The sequence below is a fragment of the Malus sylvestris genome, chromosome 11 (genome assembly GCF_916048215.2).
Source record: "Malus sylvestris chromosome 11, drMalSylv7.2, whole genome shotgun sequence".
NCBI classification, from domain to species: domain Eukaryota; kingdom Viridiplantae; phylum Streptophyta; class Magnoliopsida; order Rosales; family Rosaceae; genus Malus; species Malus sylvestris.
The window spans coordinates 10,207,233-10,226,891 of record NC_062270.1 but is presented as its reverse complement, the minus strand read 5'-3'; the positions used below and the strand labels follow the sequence as shown (position 1 = coordinate 10,226,891).

General features: G+C 36.5%; 3 protein-coding genes across 3 annotated transcripts; 2 read left to right on the top strand and 1 right to left on the bottom strand.

Moving 5' to 3' along the window:
- The first annotated feature begins 3,272 nt into the window (after positions 1-3,272).
- Positions 3,273-5,540, top strand: LOC126589781 (uncharacterized). Its single transcript, XM_050255177.1, has 2 exons — positions 3,273-4,276; positions 4,723-5,540. Exons 1-2 carry the CDS (start codon positions 3,995-3,997, stop codon positions 5,455-5,457), a joined length of 1,017 nt encoding a protein of 338 aa, XP_050111134.1. The 5' UTR covers positions 3,273-3,994; the 3' UTR covers positions 5,458-5,540.
- A 267-nt stretch (positions 5,541-5,807) lies between these two features.
- Positions 5,808-6,783, bottom strand: LOC126589782 (uncharacterized). Its single transcript, XM_050255178.1, has one exon. It carries the CDS (start codon positions 6,503-6,505, stop codon positions 5,996-5,998), a length of 510 nt encoding a protein of 169 aa, XP_050111135.1. The 5' UTR covers positions 6,506-6,783; the 3' UTR covers positions 5,808-5,995.
- Positions 6,784-9,123: 2,340 nt separating this feature from the next.
- LOC126590702 (chitinase 2-like) lies at positions 9,124-10,253 on the top strand. The gene has a single exon (XM_050256196.1). The coding sequence runs from the start codon at positions 9,152-9,154 to the stop codon at positions 10,070-10,072; it is 921 nt and encodes a 306-aa protein (XP_050112153.1). The 5' UTR covers positions 9,124-9,151; the 3' UTR covers positions 10,073-10,253.
- Positions 10,254-19,659: the final 9,406 nt, after the last annotated feature.

The following is a 19,659-nucleotide window of genomic DNA, read 5'->3' as shown; positions in this document are numbered from 1 at the left end:
CATCTTGTATCTTTATTTATAGAAAATATAATAATGTGCTTACTTACCTTACAAGTATTAAAAAAGTTTAAGATCTTTTAGATCACATAGGGATACTAAATACAATCTACTAAAATTTACACAATCACACTCGCTATAATTTTAATTACAACACTCTCACTTAAGTGTATAAATACTAAAGGAAAAATCGCATAAGATCTTCGTGGAAGATGGCAAAGCAGTTACTGAAGTCGTCTAGTCTAATCAACACAAGTAGTGAATGCAAGTCTCAAAAGGAAAATCCATATAAGGTAAACTTCACAACACTTGACATGGTAAAACCCACGTGGGACAAAACCCATAATCTAAGGAAAAAAGTGAGTACATGCCACAAGTCAAAACTTATCATCTTCAGGAAGTATGTAAAACACACACAAAGGTATAATCGACTTAGAGTAGGTAACTCATCAAAACCTCGTCAGGCAACAAAAATTGAATGAGACAGAATTATCTTGATCGTAGCTGAAAAGGTACATTAAGGTCAAATGAGTATACTTCAACAGAGAACTACAAGCATTGCTAATCAGACAATTTACATATATATACCTTCCTTGAAAAAGCTTCTAGAAGGTTAATTTCGATATTGACTTCGTGAATAGGTAGGCGAGGTTGTCTTTAGATCAGTATTGTTTGACTTCAATCTTCTAATACTCTTGCTGCTAGTGTGAGAAAAAGAACTTCAGCGAAATATGCTTGGTTTTGTCTCCTTTGATGTATCATTTTTTTATCTGGTTGATACAAGCAGTGTTGTCTTCATAAATCGTTGTTGGGACATTAACGACAAGAGAAAGTCTACAAGTGCTTCAAATATGCTCAACAACAGCTCTCAGCTAGAAACACTCACTTGTAGCCTCGTGAAGAGCAAGAATTTTAGCATGGTTCAAAGAAGTTGCAACTAAGGTCTGTTTAGTTGATCTTCAAGATATTGTGGTGTCTCTAATGGTAAAGGCATAACCCGTTTGAGAACGTACCTTGGCAGGTCAAATAAATAACATGAGTCAACATAACCAACAAGATAAACATTCGGAAGACCAAGGGGGTATGATTTATTCTGAGATGTATAAAGATAGAGTAAGCCCAAACCTGTAGTACCTTTGAGGTAGCAAAGAATGTTAAACTTTAACACCATTCTAGTGTCGGCGCGTTAATATATCTTGTCAAAAGATTAACATCAAAGGAGATGTCCAAGCTAGTGCACTGAGATAAGTACAGTAAAGCATCGATTGCACTTAGATATGTAACTCAAGGCTCCAAAACCTCTTCATCATCATCGTTAGGAAGGAAAGGGTCTCGTTTTGCATCTAGCGTTTGGACAACCATATGAGTATTTGAATGCTTCTCTCTACCATCATTAAAGCGATGCAACACCTTTTGAGTGTAGTTCGAGTGGTTTACCAAAACATTGTCAAAACAATGCTAAAGTTCCAAGCCGAGTTAATATCGAGTTTTTCCAAGATCGTTCATTTCAAATTTCTGATTTCATGTACAAGATGTCACATCTCGGGCCTGTTCCACCACTGTAGCACAATATTGTCCGCTTTGGGCTTACCATTCCCTCACGGTTTTGTTTTTGGGAACTCACGAGCAACTTCCCAGTGGGTTATCCATCCTGGGAGTGCTCTGGCCTCCTTCTCGGTTAACTTTGGAGTTCCTACGGAACCCAAAGCCAATGAGCTCCCAAAAGGCCTCGTGATAGGTAGAGATGAGAATATATATTTAAGGATCACTCCCCTGGACGATGTGGGATGTTACACAAGACATTTTCTCAAGCTCTTCTACTGGCTCACGCAGCACGGCGTAGCGCAACAGATTTAGGCTGCGGCTCGCACACATTAGGGTTGGAAAAATCCTTTCTTTTTCTTCTCTTATTCCCACATATCCAATTCACCACTATTATAACAATAATAATAGTATAATTGCGAACAATAATTAACCATAATCTATAATTCAAAAGGCCTTAAATTAGGCTCATGCTTCATGGTTAATGTTTCATGCGTTGAAAAAAATATCAAAATTGAACCGTGTTTTAAAGGTAACCTAGATTGTGTGATGGGTTTGGTGAATGGGTTTGTACAAGATATCCTTCATATCCTTAGTGCAACAGAGAGAAAAAAGAGGCATGTGGAATTTTGTGTGACTCTTTTCCCCTCATCTTGTACCTATATTTGTAGTAAACTTAATGGGCTTACTTGCCCTACAAGTAACAAGAAAGCCTAAGATTTTCTAGATCACATAGGAATCCTAAATACAACCTACTAAGAATTACACAATCACACATTTGCTATAATTCTAACTATAATAGAGTTCAATGATAAATTTAATTTATCCACTTCCTCTTTCTCACATCCTACTTTTTTTTCTCCAGTTACTCATATTCTTCACTCACTACCCGCTTACATAGGATATGTGACCTCAACTTAGAGCATCTCCACCCATTAGTGGAGAGAAAGGGCAATGAAATTGCCCTTACTATTCACTCTAACAAGTAATTATTTTTTATGCAAGTCCACTCGTTTGGAAGGAGGAAAGGCAAAGGGGATGGCGATTACCATTCACAAATATATTTTTTATTTTTTTAATGTTTTCTTCATCTTATCCCCACATATATTATCGCCGTAGATTTTTGTTTAATTTTAAATGTTTAATTTGCAAGTGTTTTGAAATTGTAAGATTTTTTAAGTGTGAACTTCGTAAGTTTTTTGAAAATTTTTAATAATTTTTATGATTTTTTTATAGATTTTTTAGAGTTGGATTAGTCCTGGCCATTGAATTTATCAATTTTTTAAATCAGAGGCTCCACAAAGTGCCACGTGGTAGCGCTGCAAAACTTTATTTATTTTTTAACCGTTGAAAATCAAAACAGTCATGATCAACAGACCGTTGAAAATTCAACAGATGTAACATCACCAAATTTGAGCCGTTTGACTCTGCCGGGCTTCATGTGGGCCCCCTTGTCTGGTAGGCTTCACAATAGCGTAAGGACAAGGATGTCTGCCCTCCCACTTCCGGTGCCCTCCCGTGCCCTCCTGTTTGTGTGGTCACGGTTAAGCTACGTCAACATTTTATATTACTATTTATTTTTGTCTTATTATCTCTATAAAAAAATAATATAAAATGTTGACATGGCTTAACCGTGACCACACAAAACAAGAGGGCATCAAAAGTGGGAGGGCAGACAATCCTTATCCCAAGCGTAAGCCTTGGCTTCAAGAGGCAGGACAACCATAAGAGCACCTCCAGCGGGGGAGGTTGCTCGGGGGCCAGTGGGTCAAACAGTAGCAAATTGCTGGGGGGATGACCTCCAGCGTATGGAAGCCCGAGCGACAGGCGAGGCCCGAGGAGCAGGCCCGTCGAGGATTGCCAGCCCGAGAGCCCGAGGGCTGCGTCAGGCGCGTGCGTTTCACGCGCGCGTGGGCGCGAGTCGTCCGACAAAAAAACAGGGCAGGGGCCCGCGATTTCAGTTTTGAAAAGTTACCGTTGGGGAAGCCACGTGGCTTCCCCATGTCCGTTTGATTGAAACGGTCCTATTTTATGGGCCGTTGGATTTCCAACGGTAAAAAACATTTAAAAATCTAATTTAATTTCATCCGTTTGATCTAAGATCAACGGTCCACGTTATTAGGCTTTGTAAATTAAAAAAAAAAGAAAAAACAGTTTAAAAATCTAAAATGTTACCGTTGTGACACGTGGCACAATCTGGAGTGTTGGAATTTAAATTTTTTTAAATCCAACGGCAGAGATTAATTAGGTGAATAAAAATTAAAAAAAATGTAAAAAAATTCTTAAAAATCCGAAAAAAAATTATGAAAAATTATAAAAAATTTTGATTTCACTTCACCTATAAATACCTTCTCATTATCTTCTACCCTACACCACAATTTCATATTTTCTCAACTACTTTCAACCACATTCCTATCTTTCTTTCAAAGTTTCAATCCAATTTTTTTCCAACAAAATGACTACTCAACCAGGTACGAATTGGACGCTTCTTGAAGATGTTGCGTTGTGTACTAGTTGGGTTCAAGTTACTCATGATTCGATTACGGGTAATGAGATGCAGTTGCGAGAAATGTGGAGTCTTATTCATACCAATTATCTTGAGAAAATGGGTGGGCAAAGAACTAAGGAATCGATGTCCAGTCGTTGGAAATTACTTAGTCAATCGTTTAGTACGTGGAGAGACGCCTTGGCACAAGCTAGTGGTAATCTTCGAAGTGGGGAAAATTTAACGGATCAGGTAACAATATATTATTTATTTGTTAGCTACTTTCATTATATTTATTTGTTTGTATTATTTATTTGTTATCTTCTTTCATTATAATTATTTGTTAGCTACTTTCATTATATTTATTTGTTTGTATTATTTGTTACCTACTTTCATTATAATTATTTGTTAGCTACTTTCATTATAATTATTTGTTTGTATTATTTATTTGTTACCTACTTTCATTATAATTATTTGGTTGTATTATTTATTTGTTACCTACTTTCATTATAATTATTTGTTAGCTACTTTCATTATATTTATTTGTTTGTATTATTTATTTGTTACCTACTTTCATTATAATTATTTGTTAGCTACTTTCATTTATAATTATTTGTTTGTATTATTTATTTGTTACATACTTTCATTATAATTATTTATTTGTTACCTATTCTCATTATAATTATTTGTTTGTGTAGGAACTTCAAGCACAAGCTTGGTATGGTGCCAAAACCAAAAGCAAAAACAAAACATTCACCCGGTTTGAATGTTGGAATATTGTCAAAGATTGTCCTAAATTTAGAGTTGTGCATGTCGGTCCAGAAGTTTTCATGAACAGCACCCCTCTACACTCTACACCTGAGCATGCCTCGCATGATCATGATGAAGATGATGAAGAAGTGCCTGAAACGCCCCCCGTTGAACAAGCGTCGGGGTCGACCCGTTATCCAATTAGGCCTCAAGGTAAGAAGGCTTCAAAGAGAAAAGGTAATGCTTCCAAGAATGATTATGCAAAGTATATGGAAGATCTTGCCCGCCAAGGTGAATTGAATTTGGCCCGGGAAATGGCTAAATTTGAGGCTGATAAGGCTAGAGAGGATGCAAAAGCTGCAGCTTTTGAGAGAAAATTTGAAGCTGATGAGAGAGAAAGAGAACTACTTCGGCAAGAAAGGGAACATAGAAGAGAAGAAAGAATGGCTGAACGAGATCGTGACATTATGAAGGAGCCTTTAGAAGGGAAGTCTCCAGACTCTAAATATTTTTGGAAGTCAGAGAAAGCGGATGTGTTGCGAAGGAGGCGTGCAAGAGAAGCGAGAGCAAGAGGAGATGGTCCTAGCACCACAAGAGAAGATTATCCTAGCATGACAAGAGAAGATCATCCTAGCACCACAAATTGGTTAGGTGATGGTTATCATCCATTCACGAACCCATAATTTTCCAATCAATTCGGGTTGTAATTTCTTATTCGGGTTGTAATTTCTTATTCATTGAATAGAGTACTTTATGTTGTTTCCAATTTATTGAACTTAGTACTTTATTCAAAACACATTTAAACACACCAAATACAATAACATCAACACACCAAATAAACACACCAAATAAAAACAAACACCAAATAAAATAAAATTACATTTCAACTCACTAAATGAACTAAAAAAACACACCACATAAAATAAAATAAACACACCAAATAAAAACAAACACCAAATAAAATAAAATTACATTTCATCTCACTAAATGAACTAAAAAAACACACCACATAAAATAAAATAAACACACCAAATAAAATAAAATTACATTTCAACTCACTAAATGAACTAAAAAAACACACCACATAAAATAAAATAAACACACCAAATAAAAACAAACACCAAATAAAATAAAATTACATTTCAACTCACTAAATGAACTAAAAAAACACACCACATAAAATAAAATAAACACACCAAATAAAAACAAACACTAATGAACTTAAGTATCGTCAGCACCCCTCAATTCCCACTGGTGCTCTATCAAGTCAAGTTGGCGGGCATTGTGCATATTTGACCTTTGAAGTGCAGTATATCGTTGGATGATCCTTTCATTGTAACGTCCATCCCTTTCTAATGGCTCATGTTGCACGGGCTCATCGGTGGCGTCATGAGCACAATATATACGTGTTCTTGAATTGTTCATCGTGTCTGGCTCATATTCATCAACGGCTTCATAATCGTACTCATCTTCCACAATCATGTTGTGAAGAATGATGCACGTCATCATGATGGATCGAAGCGACTCTACATCAAACAATCTGGCAGCACCCCTGATGATCGCCCAGCGAGCTTGGAGGATACCGAAACAACGCTCCACATCCTTCCTGCACCCTTCTTGACATCTTGCAAAGTGTTTTTCCTTTGCACTGCGCGGACGTGGCACTGTTTTGACAAATGTTGACCACCTTGGGTAAATGCCATCAGCTAGGTAGTATGGCCCGTCGTACATACGTCCATTGACCTCATACGTGACTTTTGGTGCATTTCCTTGCAGGACATCGTTGAACACTGGGGATTGGGCAAGGACGTTGAGGTCATTTTGAGCTCCCGGAACCCCGAAAAAGGCGTGCCAAATCCATGTATCAAAAGATGCCACCGCCTCCAAAATGATACTTTTTGATCATTTTCTGTCCCCATAAGCGCCTTGCCATGCACTTGGACAGTTTTTCCAAGTCCAGTGCATACAATCAATGCTTCCAATCATCCCTGGAAAACCTCGCATCTCGCCTTTCTTCAGAAGCATTTGCAAGTCCATATGAGTAGGTCTCCGGAGGTACTCTGCGGTGTAGATAGATTCGATTGCCGAACAAAACCTCATGAGGGACTCAAGAATGGTTGATTGTCCCATCCTCGTTATCTCGTCCACTTGGTCTGCAGCTGCTCCATATGCAAGCATCCGCAAGGCAGCAGTAATTTTTTGCTGAGGCAGGAGACCCATAGCACCAAAAGCATCCGGCTTTTGCACAAAGTAAGAATCATGGTTGCAAACAGCGCTCATGATTTTGTTGAACAAATGTCGTTCCATTCTAAAACGACGTCGGAAGTATGTTTCAGGGAATGCACTGTTACGGACAAAATAATCGTCCAAGAGCTCCTGACCTCGTCGTTGCCTGTTTCTATCAATGTTTACAGCACGGTTGGGCCTGCAGATATGAGCCACAGCTTGGACGACTCGACGGGATTGTGAGGCTCCTGCCATTCTTGATTCGTCATCTCTCCGTCTACGCTCGTCATCCTCTTCCATCTCATTTTGGGCCCAATCCCTAACATTGAACATTCCTTGTGATTGGTTAAACAATTCTTCCTCTTCTTGCTCGATTTCCCACATCATCTTTGAAGAAGAAGAAGAAGACATTGTAAAAAGGAAGCAGAAACTATGAATAATGATAGGGATTTTGGTGAAGAAGGAAGCAAAAACTATGAATAATGATAGGGATTTTGGCGAAGAAGGAAGCAGAAACTATGAATAATGATAGAGATCTTGAGAAAATTGGTGTGAGATTTATGAGGATGGATGGGGGATTATATGGAGGATTTAGAAGGGATTAGGTTGTAGATAATGCCACGTGGCATGCCGTCATTCGTTAAAAATCTGGTGGAAATCTATCCTCAAAGATTGTAATCGGATTGTGACACGTGGCACGACGTGATTGGTTAAAAATCTTATCAGAAATCCATCACCAATAATTGTCTTTTCAGATAATGACACGTGCCTTGACACAACGATTAAAAATCTTATCGGAAATCCATCACCAATAATTTTCTTTGCGGATAATGACACGTGGCGCAACGAGAACGATTAAAAATCTTATCCGAAATAACAAATATAATTATTTTGAATTATTTTATAAATACAAAAATACAAAAATTTTATTGCTATTGGCTTTTCGGATAATGACACGTGGTGCAACGAGAACGATTAAAAATCTTATCCGAAATTACAAATAAAATTATTATGTATTATTTTATAAATAAAAAAATATTAATATTTTATTGCCAATTGCCAGGGCTATTCAGTGCAGGGGTGGAGATGCAAAAGGCAATTGACAGGGGAATGCACCATTCATTAAGGGCAGTTACTGTTCACTAGGTGGATTAAATAGTGAATTGCCTGGGGGGAGGGCTCGTACACTGGAGTTGCTCTAAGGGCTCCTGCCTTCCTTGTAATTGCCTCCAATTTTTTCTGCCTCTGGAGGAAATATTTTTGGGCCAAGGGCAGTTCCACCCAGTTGCTCTTGCAATTGGGTGACGGCTAGAGATGCTCTTGGTATACGTATAAGTAAAGCGCTTAGGCATGAAAAATATGCAAGGCTGCCAATGCATGTGCACTTTCTGCCATGCATCCCTTTATTCTCTTCTCCACATGCCAGTACACCAAGCTTTACTTACAGATATGGGATAGTATGATTAGTTATACTTTCCTGACTACTGAATCTGTTTTGATGAACTTAAGTTACTTAACTATGAATGGTAGGTTTGAATGTGAGATTAATAATTCAAAAGACTTTGAGACAACTTAAAATTTACAAAGCAAGATCGTAGTCAATGTTTTCAAACAATTCCTAATGTAAGATATATAGCTCGTTGTTATTGACCATGCGAACTTCTAATGCATCTGACCATTTATTAATCCATTTTTTTACGAGTGATATTAAAGGATGTAGAAATCGAACTCTAAATATCAGGTGCAAGAGGGAAATACTTTAAGCAATTGAGTTACAGTATGTGTAAACTATTTTGTAAGTACATATACCTAGCTATGAGGTAAAATTTAGGAATTTATCTAACAATTTTGGGCCTTGTTACAGTTTACTTTGTATATTTTGGGATTTCAACAAACAAATTTGGGCCTTATTAGTGGTCTATCCGGGCCAGAAATATTATAAAATTTTGATATTAGACACAATCTAGATGATTGCCACAATTTTGTCTTGTGCAATTCGGCCGAGACAAAGCTCATCACAAAAAACACAACTACTGCTACGGCACTGCATGCACAAAAGCATATTCACATTGAGTAACTAATGCACTATAAAACTGGCACATAACGTGACTCATAGCCACACACAAAAACATATTCTAGCACTACTCTTGAATGTTAGCAATGGCAGTTCTAAAGCTTAAGCTTGTTATCACCCTTTTCTTTCTTCAAGCCCTCCTCACATCCCATATCCAAGCCGGCCCGGGAAACTCTGATCTCTTTCGCGAATACATAGGAGCCGAATTCGACAACGTCAAGTTTTCGGATGTCCCCATAAACCCTAATGTAGAATTCCACTTCATTCTCTCCTTTGCCATAGACTACGACCCCTCAGGCTCCTCTCCCACCAACGGAAAATTCAATGTCTTTTGGGACTCTGACAACCTCAGCCCTTCCCAAGTTTCCTCCATCAAAAACCAACATTCTAATGTCAAAGTTGCCTTGAGCTTAGGAGGAGATAGTGTCAATAGTGGCTCTGCCTACTTCAACCCTTCCTCGATTGATTCGTGGGTTTCGAATGCTGTTTCTTCACTCACAAGCATCATCCAGCAGTACAACTTGGACGGAATCGACATTGATTATGAGCACTTTCAAGCAGACCCCGATACATTTTCCGAGTGCATTGGAAGGCTTATAACAACCCTAAAGAACAATGGAGTGATCTCATTTGCTTCTATTGCTCCATTTGACGACGATGAAGTTCAGAGCCACTACTTGGCCTTGTGGAAGAGCTATGGCCATTTGATTGACTACGTCAATTTCCAATTTTATGCCTACGATCAGAGCACCACGGTGTCTCAGTTCATCAACTATTTCAACACTCAGAGCTCCAATTACAATGGCGGACAGGTCTTGGCAAGCTTTATCAGTGATGGGAGTGGCGGATTGTCGCCGGAGAACGGGTTTTTTAAAGCCTGCCAGAGGCTCAGAAGTGAGGGAAAACTCGGTGGAATCTTTGTTTGGTCAGCTGATGATTCCAAGAAACTTGGTTTCCGCTACGAAAAGCAATCGGAAGCTCTCTTGGCCAATAATTAGTACTATATATTATGATCTTATGCATTGCCTTGTATACGGGTGTGATTAAGTAGGCTCTGGAATTGGATTCCAGGGAATTATACTGTACTTTCATGTGTGCTAGAGTTTTTACATATTTCAGATTGTCTTGTATGATTGTGTAAGAGTGCTACTTTTTATTAAAATTTTCTTATTTTCAACATATGGTTTTCTTGTTTTACACGCTAGCTAGGTACTCTAGCGTTTCCATTGCATAATTCAACTTTCACCGTTGATGATCTACCCTCACATCAAATATGGGGTTTGAATCCAGTAATACAACGTACATTTTTTATTTTATTCAACAATTATCATGCATGAGATTCAGTAAAACCTAAATGCCATTAAACTAAATGATATTTATCATTGTTCGTCTTTTTATCTTGTGAAACGAATATTAGCAAGCGAAACTAATAGTTATACTTTGCTGTCTTGAGATTGCCAACACATAAATGGAGATAAAAGGATATGTGTCACCAAAGATGAGAGATATTGTTTGTTTGTACAGAAGCTATTATAAAGTGATATCACTATGTGATCGTGTTGAGAACGAAACCAATATTGATGGGAGGAGAAATCTTGCAAAAGCTTTAAAAGAGGTTGGGCTACTCCTCATATTGCCAATTGGTTTTATGATGAAACCTCAACTTCTTCAAGGTATCAGAACAGGTTGTCACACGTGTGAAGTCAAACGGCCACACACGCTCCACGTCATCCTGTTGTATTGTCCACATGTTAGGCTTAAATATTCGCCACACGTGAGGGGGTGTGTTGAGAATGAATCCCACATCGATGGAAGAGAAACATTGCAAAGACTTATAAGAGATTGGGCTACTCCCTATACTGCCAATTGATTTTATGGTGGAACCTCAACTTCTTCCGTGTTTGATTTAGTGACATGTGACATTATCTGGCGCATTAGGTTGTTAGTTAGAAGTCGTAAACTAGTCTGTTAGTAGTTTGTTTTGTATAAATAGCTTATGAGCTATCTGTTGTAACCAAGAATCATTCAATCAATACAGAAAAGCACGTTCTTTCTTCTTTATTTTTCTATGTTCTTCATCTTTCTCAAATTTTCATCGTTATTTGGTTTTTCTCAATGTAGTTAATTCCCTAATACTATAAGTCTAGACTGTCTAGCGAACATGGAAATTAAGCTCTAATGCAGCTTTTCAATTCCCGTGATACCGACCCGATCGAAAGCAACAGCAGCATTGCTTTGGAAATCTGTCGATTATTAAATATGTTATATAAACTTTTTAACTGTATATTCTTTTGTCCAAGACGTACGAAGTTGTGCAAAATACATTTCATTGGTCTAAGACCCTACAATACAAATTTAATTGACCTAAATTTTGTATGGTAGAGCCCTAACTTGGGTTCAGTACTCGGTAATCCTCAAGTTTTCATGCCTCCATGTTTAGCAGTACTCGATGCATTCTGTCATTTGCCAACATACTGTATGTTGTGATGAAACCAACTAGTCAAACCTAGCACTCCAACTTGAGACTTCTCAAAGAAATATCACTACAGAGATACAAACATATTCAATCACAATTTAACAAGCCACACAGAGTTTATAGGGAACGACCGAATTTTTAAAATTTGTGAACCAAATCAAAGCCCCTTTGTGTGATTTGAAGTAGTTTGGTTTGTGAAATCAAACCTATTCCGTCAATTCAAAGGAGTTGCGATTCTATTATTATTGATTTGATGGGAAAAAGAACTCAACTAGTCTTTCCAAAGTGCTAGGTTCTTTTTGGACGGTGGATTAATGAATATTCCTCATTGATGGCACCCCATGAATTAAAGACCTAGCCAACTATAAGAAAGTCCTCAACACCAATCCAACGTTGCTGATTATTACTTACCGTGCATTCCTTATCTTAACACACCCTTCCTCTTATCGATCGCAATGGTCAACTTTGTCACCAATCCTTCGAAGACTTTAGAGTGCAGCAGTGGCGTAGCCTGAATTTCCAAATAATGGGGTCATAATATCAAACAAAAAGCTTCATTGGGTTATTTCGTCGAGCATTTAATAGGCACTTGTTAGTTCTTGCCAACACATGCCTAAATTTTATGTCAACATATGTCGACGACTACTATTACTTGTCCAAGCTTGTTGAGGGTGGATGCATGATATTGTGGAGTAATGTTGAAGACTTTCAAGGCTTTTGAACTAAAACATTTCACACAAGAAGAGAGAAAATTAAGACAAATATGATAGAAGAAAATAGAAGAAATAGGTCGAGGAGATCTTAATTTAGTTTGCTTTAACTGTTTGTAGGGGTCAAATACTATAAACAATACATAGAGTTTTTAAAGTTATTGGGGTCAATGACAATCAATGACCCCATACTGGCTCCGCCACTAGAGTGCAGTGAGTGTTAACAAAATTGTAAATGACATTGATGTGGAAACTCGACGCTGTATAAGCAGTTCAAAGTGCATTTCTTGATTTTTGCCAACTAGGTCAACTATCAATCTCTCAGTCTCAGTGTTCTTTTCCCAAATGGCAAGTCTAGGGTTTAAAGAACTTTCTACATAGTCTCCATCCATTTCAAGTCAAAATCGTCATTATTTGAAGTAAAAATGTGTTTTCAGATAGTTCTTAAAGGAGTACCTAATTAAAATGAATACATATATAAACAATAATTGCAAATATCTGGGTGTATTTCCATTTCATCCAACGTTAATATTTCTGATTGCTTGTCTATGTTTTTGATGTGCAACATCCTTAAGGGAGCACCTAATTAAAAAATAGACAGTTTGGGATTATTAACATAAACCACTATTACGAAAATGGTACAATAGAACCTTGTATGAACCTTGTACTTATTGTATACGTATGACCCTCGTCTTTCTGAGAAAAATAGTGAATAAGAGGACCTATATAATGGTCTTGTCCCTCCCTCCAGTTTTTGCTATGGTAAAATGGGATAAAGAAGTTTTTACACACACACTTAATAAATACATTGCTTAATGATAGGATCCTTACAAAAAAAAATGCGGACAATGTGTGGGGCACACCCCACACAGAAGTTTAACAAGTTCTTACGGCTGAACATGCTTGAACATCTACCTTATGGTCGGAATCTTCAATTTGGAAGCTCTGCTGGTGCATCAGGCCAACAAGACATGTCCAAGATTGCCATTATTGCAAGAAGCGGGGTCACATGGCTGCAGACCCTCGTAATACATATTGTGTATTTTTCAAGTTTCAGTTCATATAGATCAATCTTACAAAGTATTAGTCAAATCATAAATCTTTGTGATATCTAACTGTAAGCAAAGAAATTGACAAACAGAATTATAAGAAACATCGAAATTTCTTGATAAGAATCAAATGGGTAAATGATTTTGGAATGAATTAATAATTTTTTTTTTTTTGGTTGCAAATATCATTTATATAATGAATGGAGGCTTAAAATGTATGCACTTTAGATGGTTGTAAGCGAATTCAAGCGGACTGGGCCTCCCAAAGAGTCTTCACTTTTTGTCAATTGTTTTTTCTTCACAATTAGTTGTCTCAAACATTTTTAGTTTGATTAATACCAAAGATAAGAATCAAATAGGTAAATGATTTTGGAATGAATTGATATTTTGCAAGAACAATCTATAACAAAGACTTAAAAGTAGATTCGGATCATCGTTAAAAATGCATAATAGGCTTCACAAAGAGTCTTTTTTCGAAAAGGGTGGGGGGTTGCATTTCCTTTGAAACACAATTCCAGAAGACCATTTTTTATAACAATTCCTTTTTTTTTAATTATTATAATCAATAAATTGTTAGAGTTGGGGTGTGTATGTTGGGCGTTCATAACATTCCCCCTCAAACTCAGAAGCAAAGAAATTGAGTTTAGCACAATGAGTCTAGAACAAAGGAGCAGAGAGACCTTTTGTTAAAATGTCAACAAATTGTCCATTAGATGAAACAAACTGAATTTGCAGTAATTGTTTGTCAACCATTTCTCTCACAAACTAGATATCAATTTCAATATGTTTAGTTCTCTGGTGCATAACTGGATTGCAAGTAAGTGTTATTGGTGATAAATTGTCACATAAAATAGTTGGTTTGGCAGAAACTGGAACCTAAAGAAAAGCTAGCAACTATTTGTTCCAATCAATTTTAGCTGCAACTATAGAGAGAGCCGTATATTCTGCTTCAGCGGCTGACCTGAAGACAGTCTTCTGCTTCAGCGGATGACCTGAAGACAGTCTTCTACTTCTTGGAGGACCATGAAATAGGATTTGAACTCAGAAATAAAACCATGCCAGTAGTAGACCTTCTATCATTCAAGTTACCTGCCCAATTTGCATCACTAAATGCTCTCAAATCTAATTCTCCTTTAACATAGTGAATACCACAGCCTTTTGCTGGCTTCAAATATCTAAGAATTTTTTTTACTGCTATGAAATGTGACTCCATTGGACAATGCATAAACTGACATACCTGAAGAACTGTAAAACAAATGTCAGGTTTTGTGAAAGTAAGATATTGAAGGGCTCCTATTGGGCTTCTATACAATTATGGGTTGTTAATAAGTTTACCATCATCCTTTAATAACCTGTTGTAAAGTAAACAATGAGTGGCACAAGGTTTTGACAGTAGCATTTCAGATTTAGTGAGTAAGTCAGTTACATACTTGTCAGGTGATAGAAATAAGCCACTTGTTTCTTAACAACCTGAATACTTGAAAAATAATGTAATGGTCCCAAATCTTTTGTGTCAAACTCCGTAGTTAAAGCATAATGATATCATATATATCATCAGTTACATTGCCTGTGACAATTATATCATCAACATACAATATCAAAATCACAGTGAAAATACCAACTTGTTTAACAAACAGAGAGGAATCAACATAAGTTGTACGAATTGTATGAAAACCCAATTAAGGTAAAAAGTTAGTGAATCTATCATTCCATACCACTGGGGATTGTTTTAAACCATACAAAGACTATGGAGTTTACAAACATCGTCAGTATGTTGAGTATCTAAAAATCCTGAGTGTTGAGCCATGTATACTTCTTATAAAGCGTCGTGAAGAAAAGCATTCTTCGCATATAATTGTCTTAACAGCCAACCATAATGAGTAGCCAAAGCAAGAACTAATCTCACAATAGTTGACTTAACTACTGGACTAAATGTCTCACCATAATCAATTCTCTTTTCTTGGTTAAAGTCTTTAGTTACTAAATGAGCCTTATATCTCCCAATTGTATCATCTGCTTTCTTTTTAATCTTAAGGACTTATTTACAACTCCCTAAGCACCTTTTTGGAGGAAGATGAACCAAGGACCGTGTGCCTTGGGAGTCTAAAGCTGAGAGTTCTTCTTTTATTGCAACAGTACATACTGGATATTCCAAGGCTGACTTATTAGTGTGATGTTCAACTTTGGTTACTCCAACCACCCCTTTCATGAATTGCAGATGGTAACGCAAGTTTCTCCAAAATTTCACTCTTAGACCTTTTTGCATAGGATGCAAATTAAGTGGAGGAATAGAAAGAACAACTTGTAAGTCCTCAGGTTGAAATTCAGGTACCATAGGGATAGCAGAGGAGAATGACTAAGTTGCAGTGTCAGCAGTGGATTGAGGTTCAGATGCAAGACTAGATACGGTAGGTGACATAGCAACAGATGCAGGAATAGACTCAAATTATGCATGTGATAGTGGCTGGACAAGATCAGAAGTAATAGGAGATTGCAAGATTTGTAACTGAGCAGCCGTCACTAGTGCTGCAATCAGAGATCAAAACTGAAGAAAATCTTGACCGAGACAATATATCAAACCCTTAGTGTGCGTGAATATGCACGAGAAGAAATCACAGAATTGGGAAGTAACCCTAAGATCGGAATTGGGATCAAAGAAATTTCAGAGAGAGAAGAAATGAAGCGGAAACAAAAGATCCAAGATCGGAGAGAACCGTCAAGCTTCCAGCTGATTCCAGCGAAGATAGCATGTTAACCATGACAGAGCAAGTAGAGAGAAGGAAAAGAAGAATAGAGAGGAATCGAGAGGATTCTAGAAAGGAAGAAGAAACTGAGTTCTTGATTAATGATTCTTGATATACAATGTTCTGTTACAAAAAGATATATACTAGGGTAGGCACTTAGAACCGAAAATCAAAACTGAAACACGAACCAAATCAAACCGCACCAAACAATTTGGTTTTGCGGTTTTGAAACCGAACCGCAACATAGAAAACGATTTGGTTTCGGTTTTAGCTTTTGAAAACCGCACCGAAACCGAACCGCACCGTAAATATTAATAAACATTTAATTAAATGTCCATATTAGATTTCATGTTTTAATTGGTTGCTTGTTATAATCTATACACTTAGTATGGACTCAACCACACTAGAATATCATCATTCATCACTTTTTTTCGTTCATTAACTTGAAGGACCTTTGTTATTTTATACCATCATACACACACACACATACATGTATTGCATGCAACATGCTAATTGTTTACATAACAAATGTTTTTTTTCCTATTGCTGCTGAGAAATGCTTATTAATATCTTAAATTGCAAATTGTACATTTTTTCTTAAAAACCAAACTAAAACCGTTTGAAACCATACCAAACCGAACCAAACGGTTTGGTTTCATTTCGGTTTTGACTTCAAAACCGCACCAAACCAAACCGCAAAAAAAATCGATTTTGGTTTTGGTTTCATTCAAAACCGTACCGAACCAAACCGTGCCCACTCCTAATATATACGAATACTTAGAAGCTAAGTAATCCTTACAACAACTATAACAACTTCTATAATAAAATGTCTAATCTAATGACACTTGGCAGATATTAAAACCATTAGATCTCTACTCATACCAGTTACCTTTTATAGAACAATTCCTTTTTTTCACTAATTCATCAAGAATGTGTATTAAACAAATGATTTGCTTTTTAAACACATAATAAATATTTATTTGACAAATAACGTCATTAAAACGAGCTTGTTGTCACATGGTCTCAGAACCACTCATGCTAGTGGAGGAAACTGTTCTAATTTCTTGTTGACCCCATTTGATCACAAACCCACAACAAGCTACCCCATTATTTCGTTATCTAGAAAGAAACCCCACCTGCATTTTCCAGAGGTCCACCACAGGAATAAGAGCACAATTGCCTACTAGGTTATAGGCATGCATTATTTCGAATAGCCTAGCATAACTTGGATACTGAAGATGCTTTTCTTTTCTTTCTTTGCAATTATATTTGAAATAAAAGGTCCAAAAAAAAAAAATATTAGAAGACTTAAGAAAATATTGGAAAAGTTAGCAAGTCAATTAACAATTTCGGTTTATTATACTATGTTAGAGTATAGATTGTGGAATTTTTTGTATTAGGGTTTATTATTATGTTAGTTACTTTTGGTTTTCTAGTTGAATAAAGATTATGATTGCTTTCATGTTTGCCGCAAGAGTTTAAGATTGCTTTCGTGTTTGTTTCAAGATTAGGTTTTTATTGATACATGTTCTTGTAATTTCAGCATCTTATCTCTGAGTCTGCATGCCGCTTTAATAAAAGAAAATGTGAGATGATGCATTGTTGTATGATGAGTCTCACCCGATTGGTATCAAAGCCCCGCAAGAGTACTCGAAGAAAAACATCAAGATCCCTCTCAATTAGTATATGCAGATCACGCAATTAATACCTGCAATTAATATATGCAGATCATGCAATTAGTATATGCAGATCATGCAGATCATGCAAATAAAAAAAAATCAAATGTTTTAGTATAAATAAAAAAACATGTGGCCATGCATGCAGATCCCCCATACTTTTTTAGTAGGGTGGTGCTATTTAAACATCTATTTTTACTATTCACACACTCCTCTTAAGTTCCGGCCGTTGGATCGAATGAATTGAAGAAGATTAATGAATAAAAATTAATAAAAGTGTGTGAGAGGAAAAAAATAAATTGTGAAATAGCATTACCTCTTGCGTATTGCACGTACCATATTGTGCATATATGCAAGTAATAATGTGCAAAGGGAAAATAAAGCAGCGACATATGGGGACAAGGTACATCATGCAAGTTGGTAGAACAGCACTGTAACATTACGTTGTTTACGTTACGTAGTGGCATAATTGTCAGTGCTGAACAACTAGTGCTGCAAGCAATATTAAGAGTAGACAAATTTATTAGTTCGATCCAATTGGCTGGGAAGGGATTCAGCCTAGTTATTGACCAACCGAAAACGAAACGTTTTGTTGTATAAGCCCTGCCCAGTTAGTTACTTTGCGTGCTGTGTATAGAGAAAAGGGTCTCGGAGGTAATGTATTTGATGTGGCTGAGTTTTCTGAACAACAGAAATACTCACTTTTCGAAGTGATATAGATGATTCTCATGGACCTACGGTTCATTATTTATAAGATGCTACAGAGGTCCTCTCTCTTTCGCATGGTCAATGTACATCTTAATCGATTATGTTGCGAAAGTTTTCAAAGTTTGCATCATCGTAAGAGATTTAAGTCAAGCATGCAATATCTCTATTAGCTTTGTGGTGATTATTTGTAATTACTGATTAATTATGAAAGAATATGGTTGGTGGTCTAGGTCGATAATACTAAGTTGGTATTAAGTTTCACGAAAAATCTATTCAGAGAATGTTTTTTTCTTTTTGCGAATAAATGTACACCAAGAAGAACTCCAAAGAACGTTTGAAGGGGTTCAATTTGTTATAATGTGAGAATTCTACTAAAAAGTATAAACATTGGTAATGGGTGAGGTGTGGTTAGACATCTTTTAAGCACTTAATTAGGTTCCATCAGCAATTTGAAATATTCTCGTTTGTTTCAAAATCCAACTGCACCTTAATTGAACCAGTAATACTTGTGTTCTCCTTATGGAGGAATATATGCACATATCTCACTTTTTGCAAATAACTGATTTTCTTCTATAAATTCTATAAATAAATGGAGCCGTTCAACCACTTAATCTTCATTTAAAGATCATCTGTATAAAAAATTATTCGAATAGATCGTTTAGTTATTCAAATATATCAAATAAATGGATAATTCATCATAAGTATATTATTTGGTACTCATATCATCAATTTGTGCCATAAATTTGGAAGACTAAACGATTTCTGATTTGAATAATTTTTTGTATGAATGATCTTCAAATGAAGATTAAGAAGTTGAATGGTTTTGTTTGTTATACAATGCGTATTTGTTATTTGAAAGAAGTGAAATATGTGCATATTCCACGGGGGACGCAGGTATTATCTATTTCAAAGTGCAATCTGATATATTCTCTGATGTAAAATGTTGGGGGTTAACGTTATGCGTGTCCTAAAGTACATTTTAATTTTAATTATGCGTGTCCTAAAGTACATTTTAATTTTAAGGCCTAACGTTTAATATTTTTTAATTCAAACTTCAAATAATACTGAACTCTCTTAAAAATGCTTGTGAATCTTCTGCACAGCTTAATTATGTTGATTTGACAGTCACGTAATTCTCAAACTTCATAAGTATTTACGAAAGAGAAATGGGTTCAGTGAAGAACATTGAAATAAATTACTACTTTAAGTGACAGGCATGAGG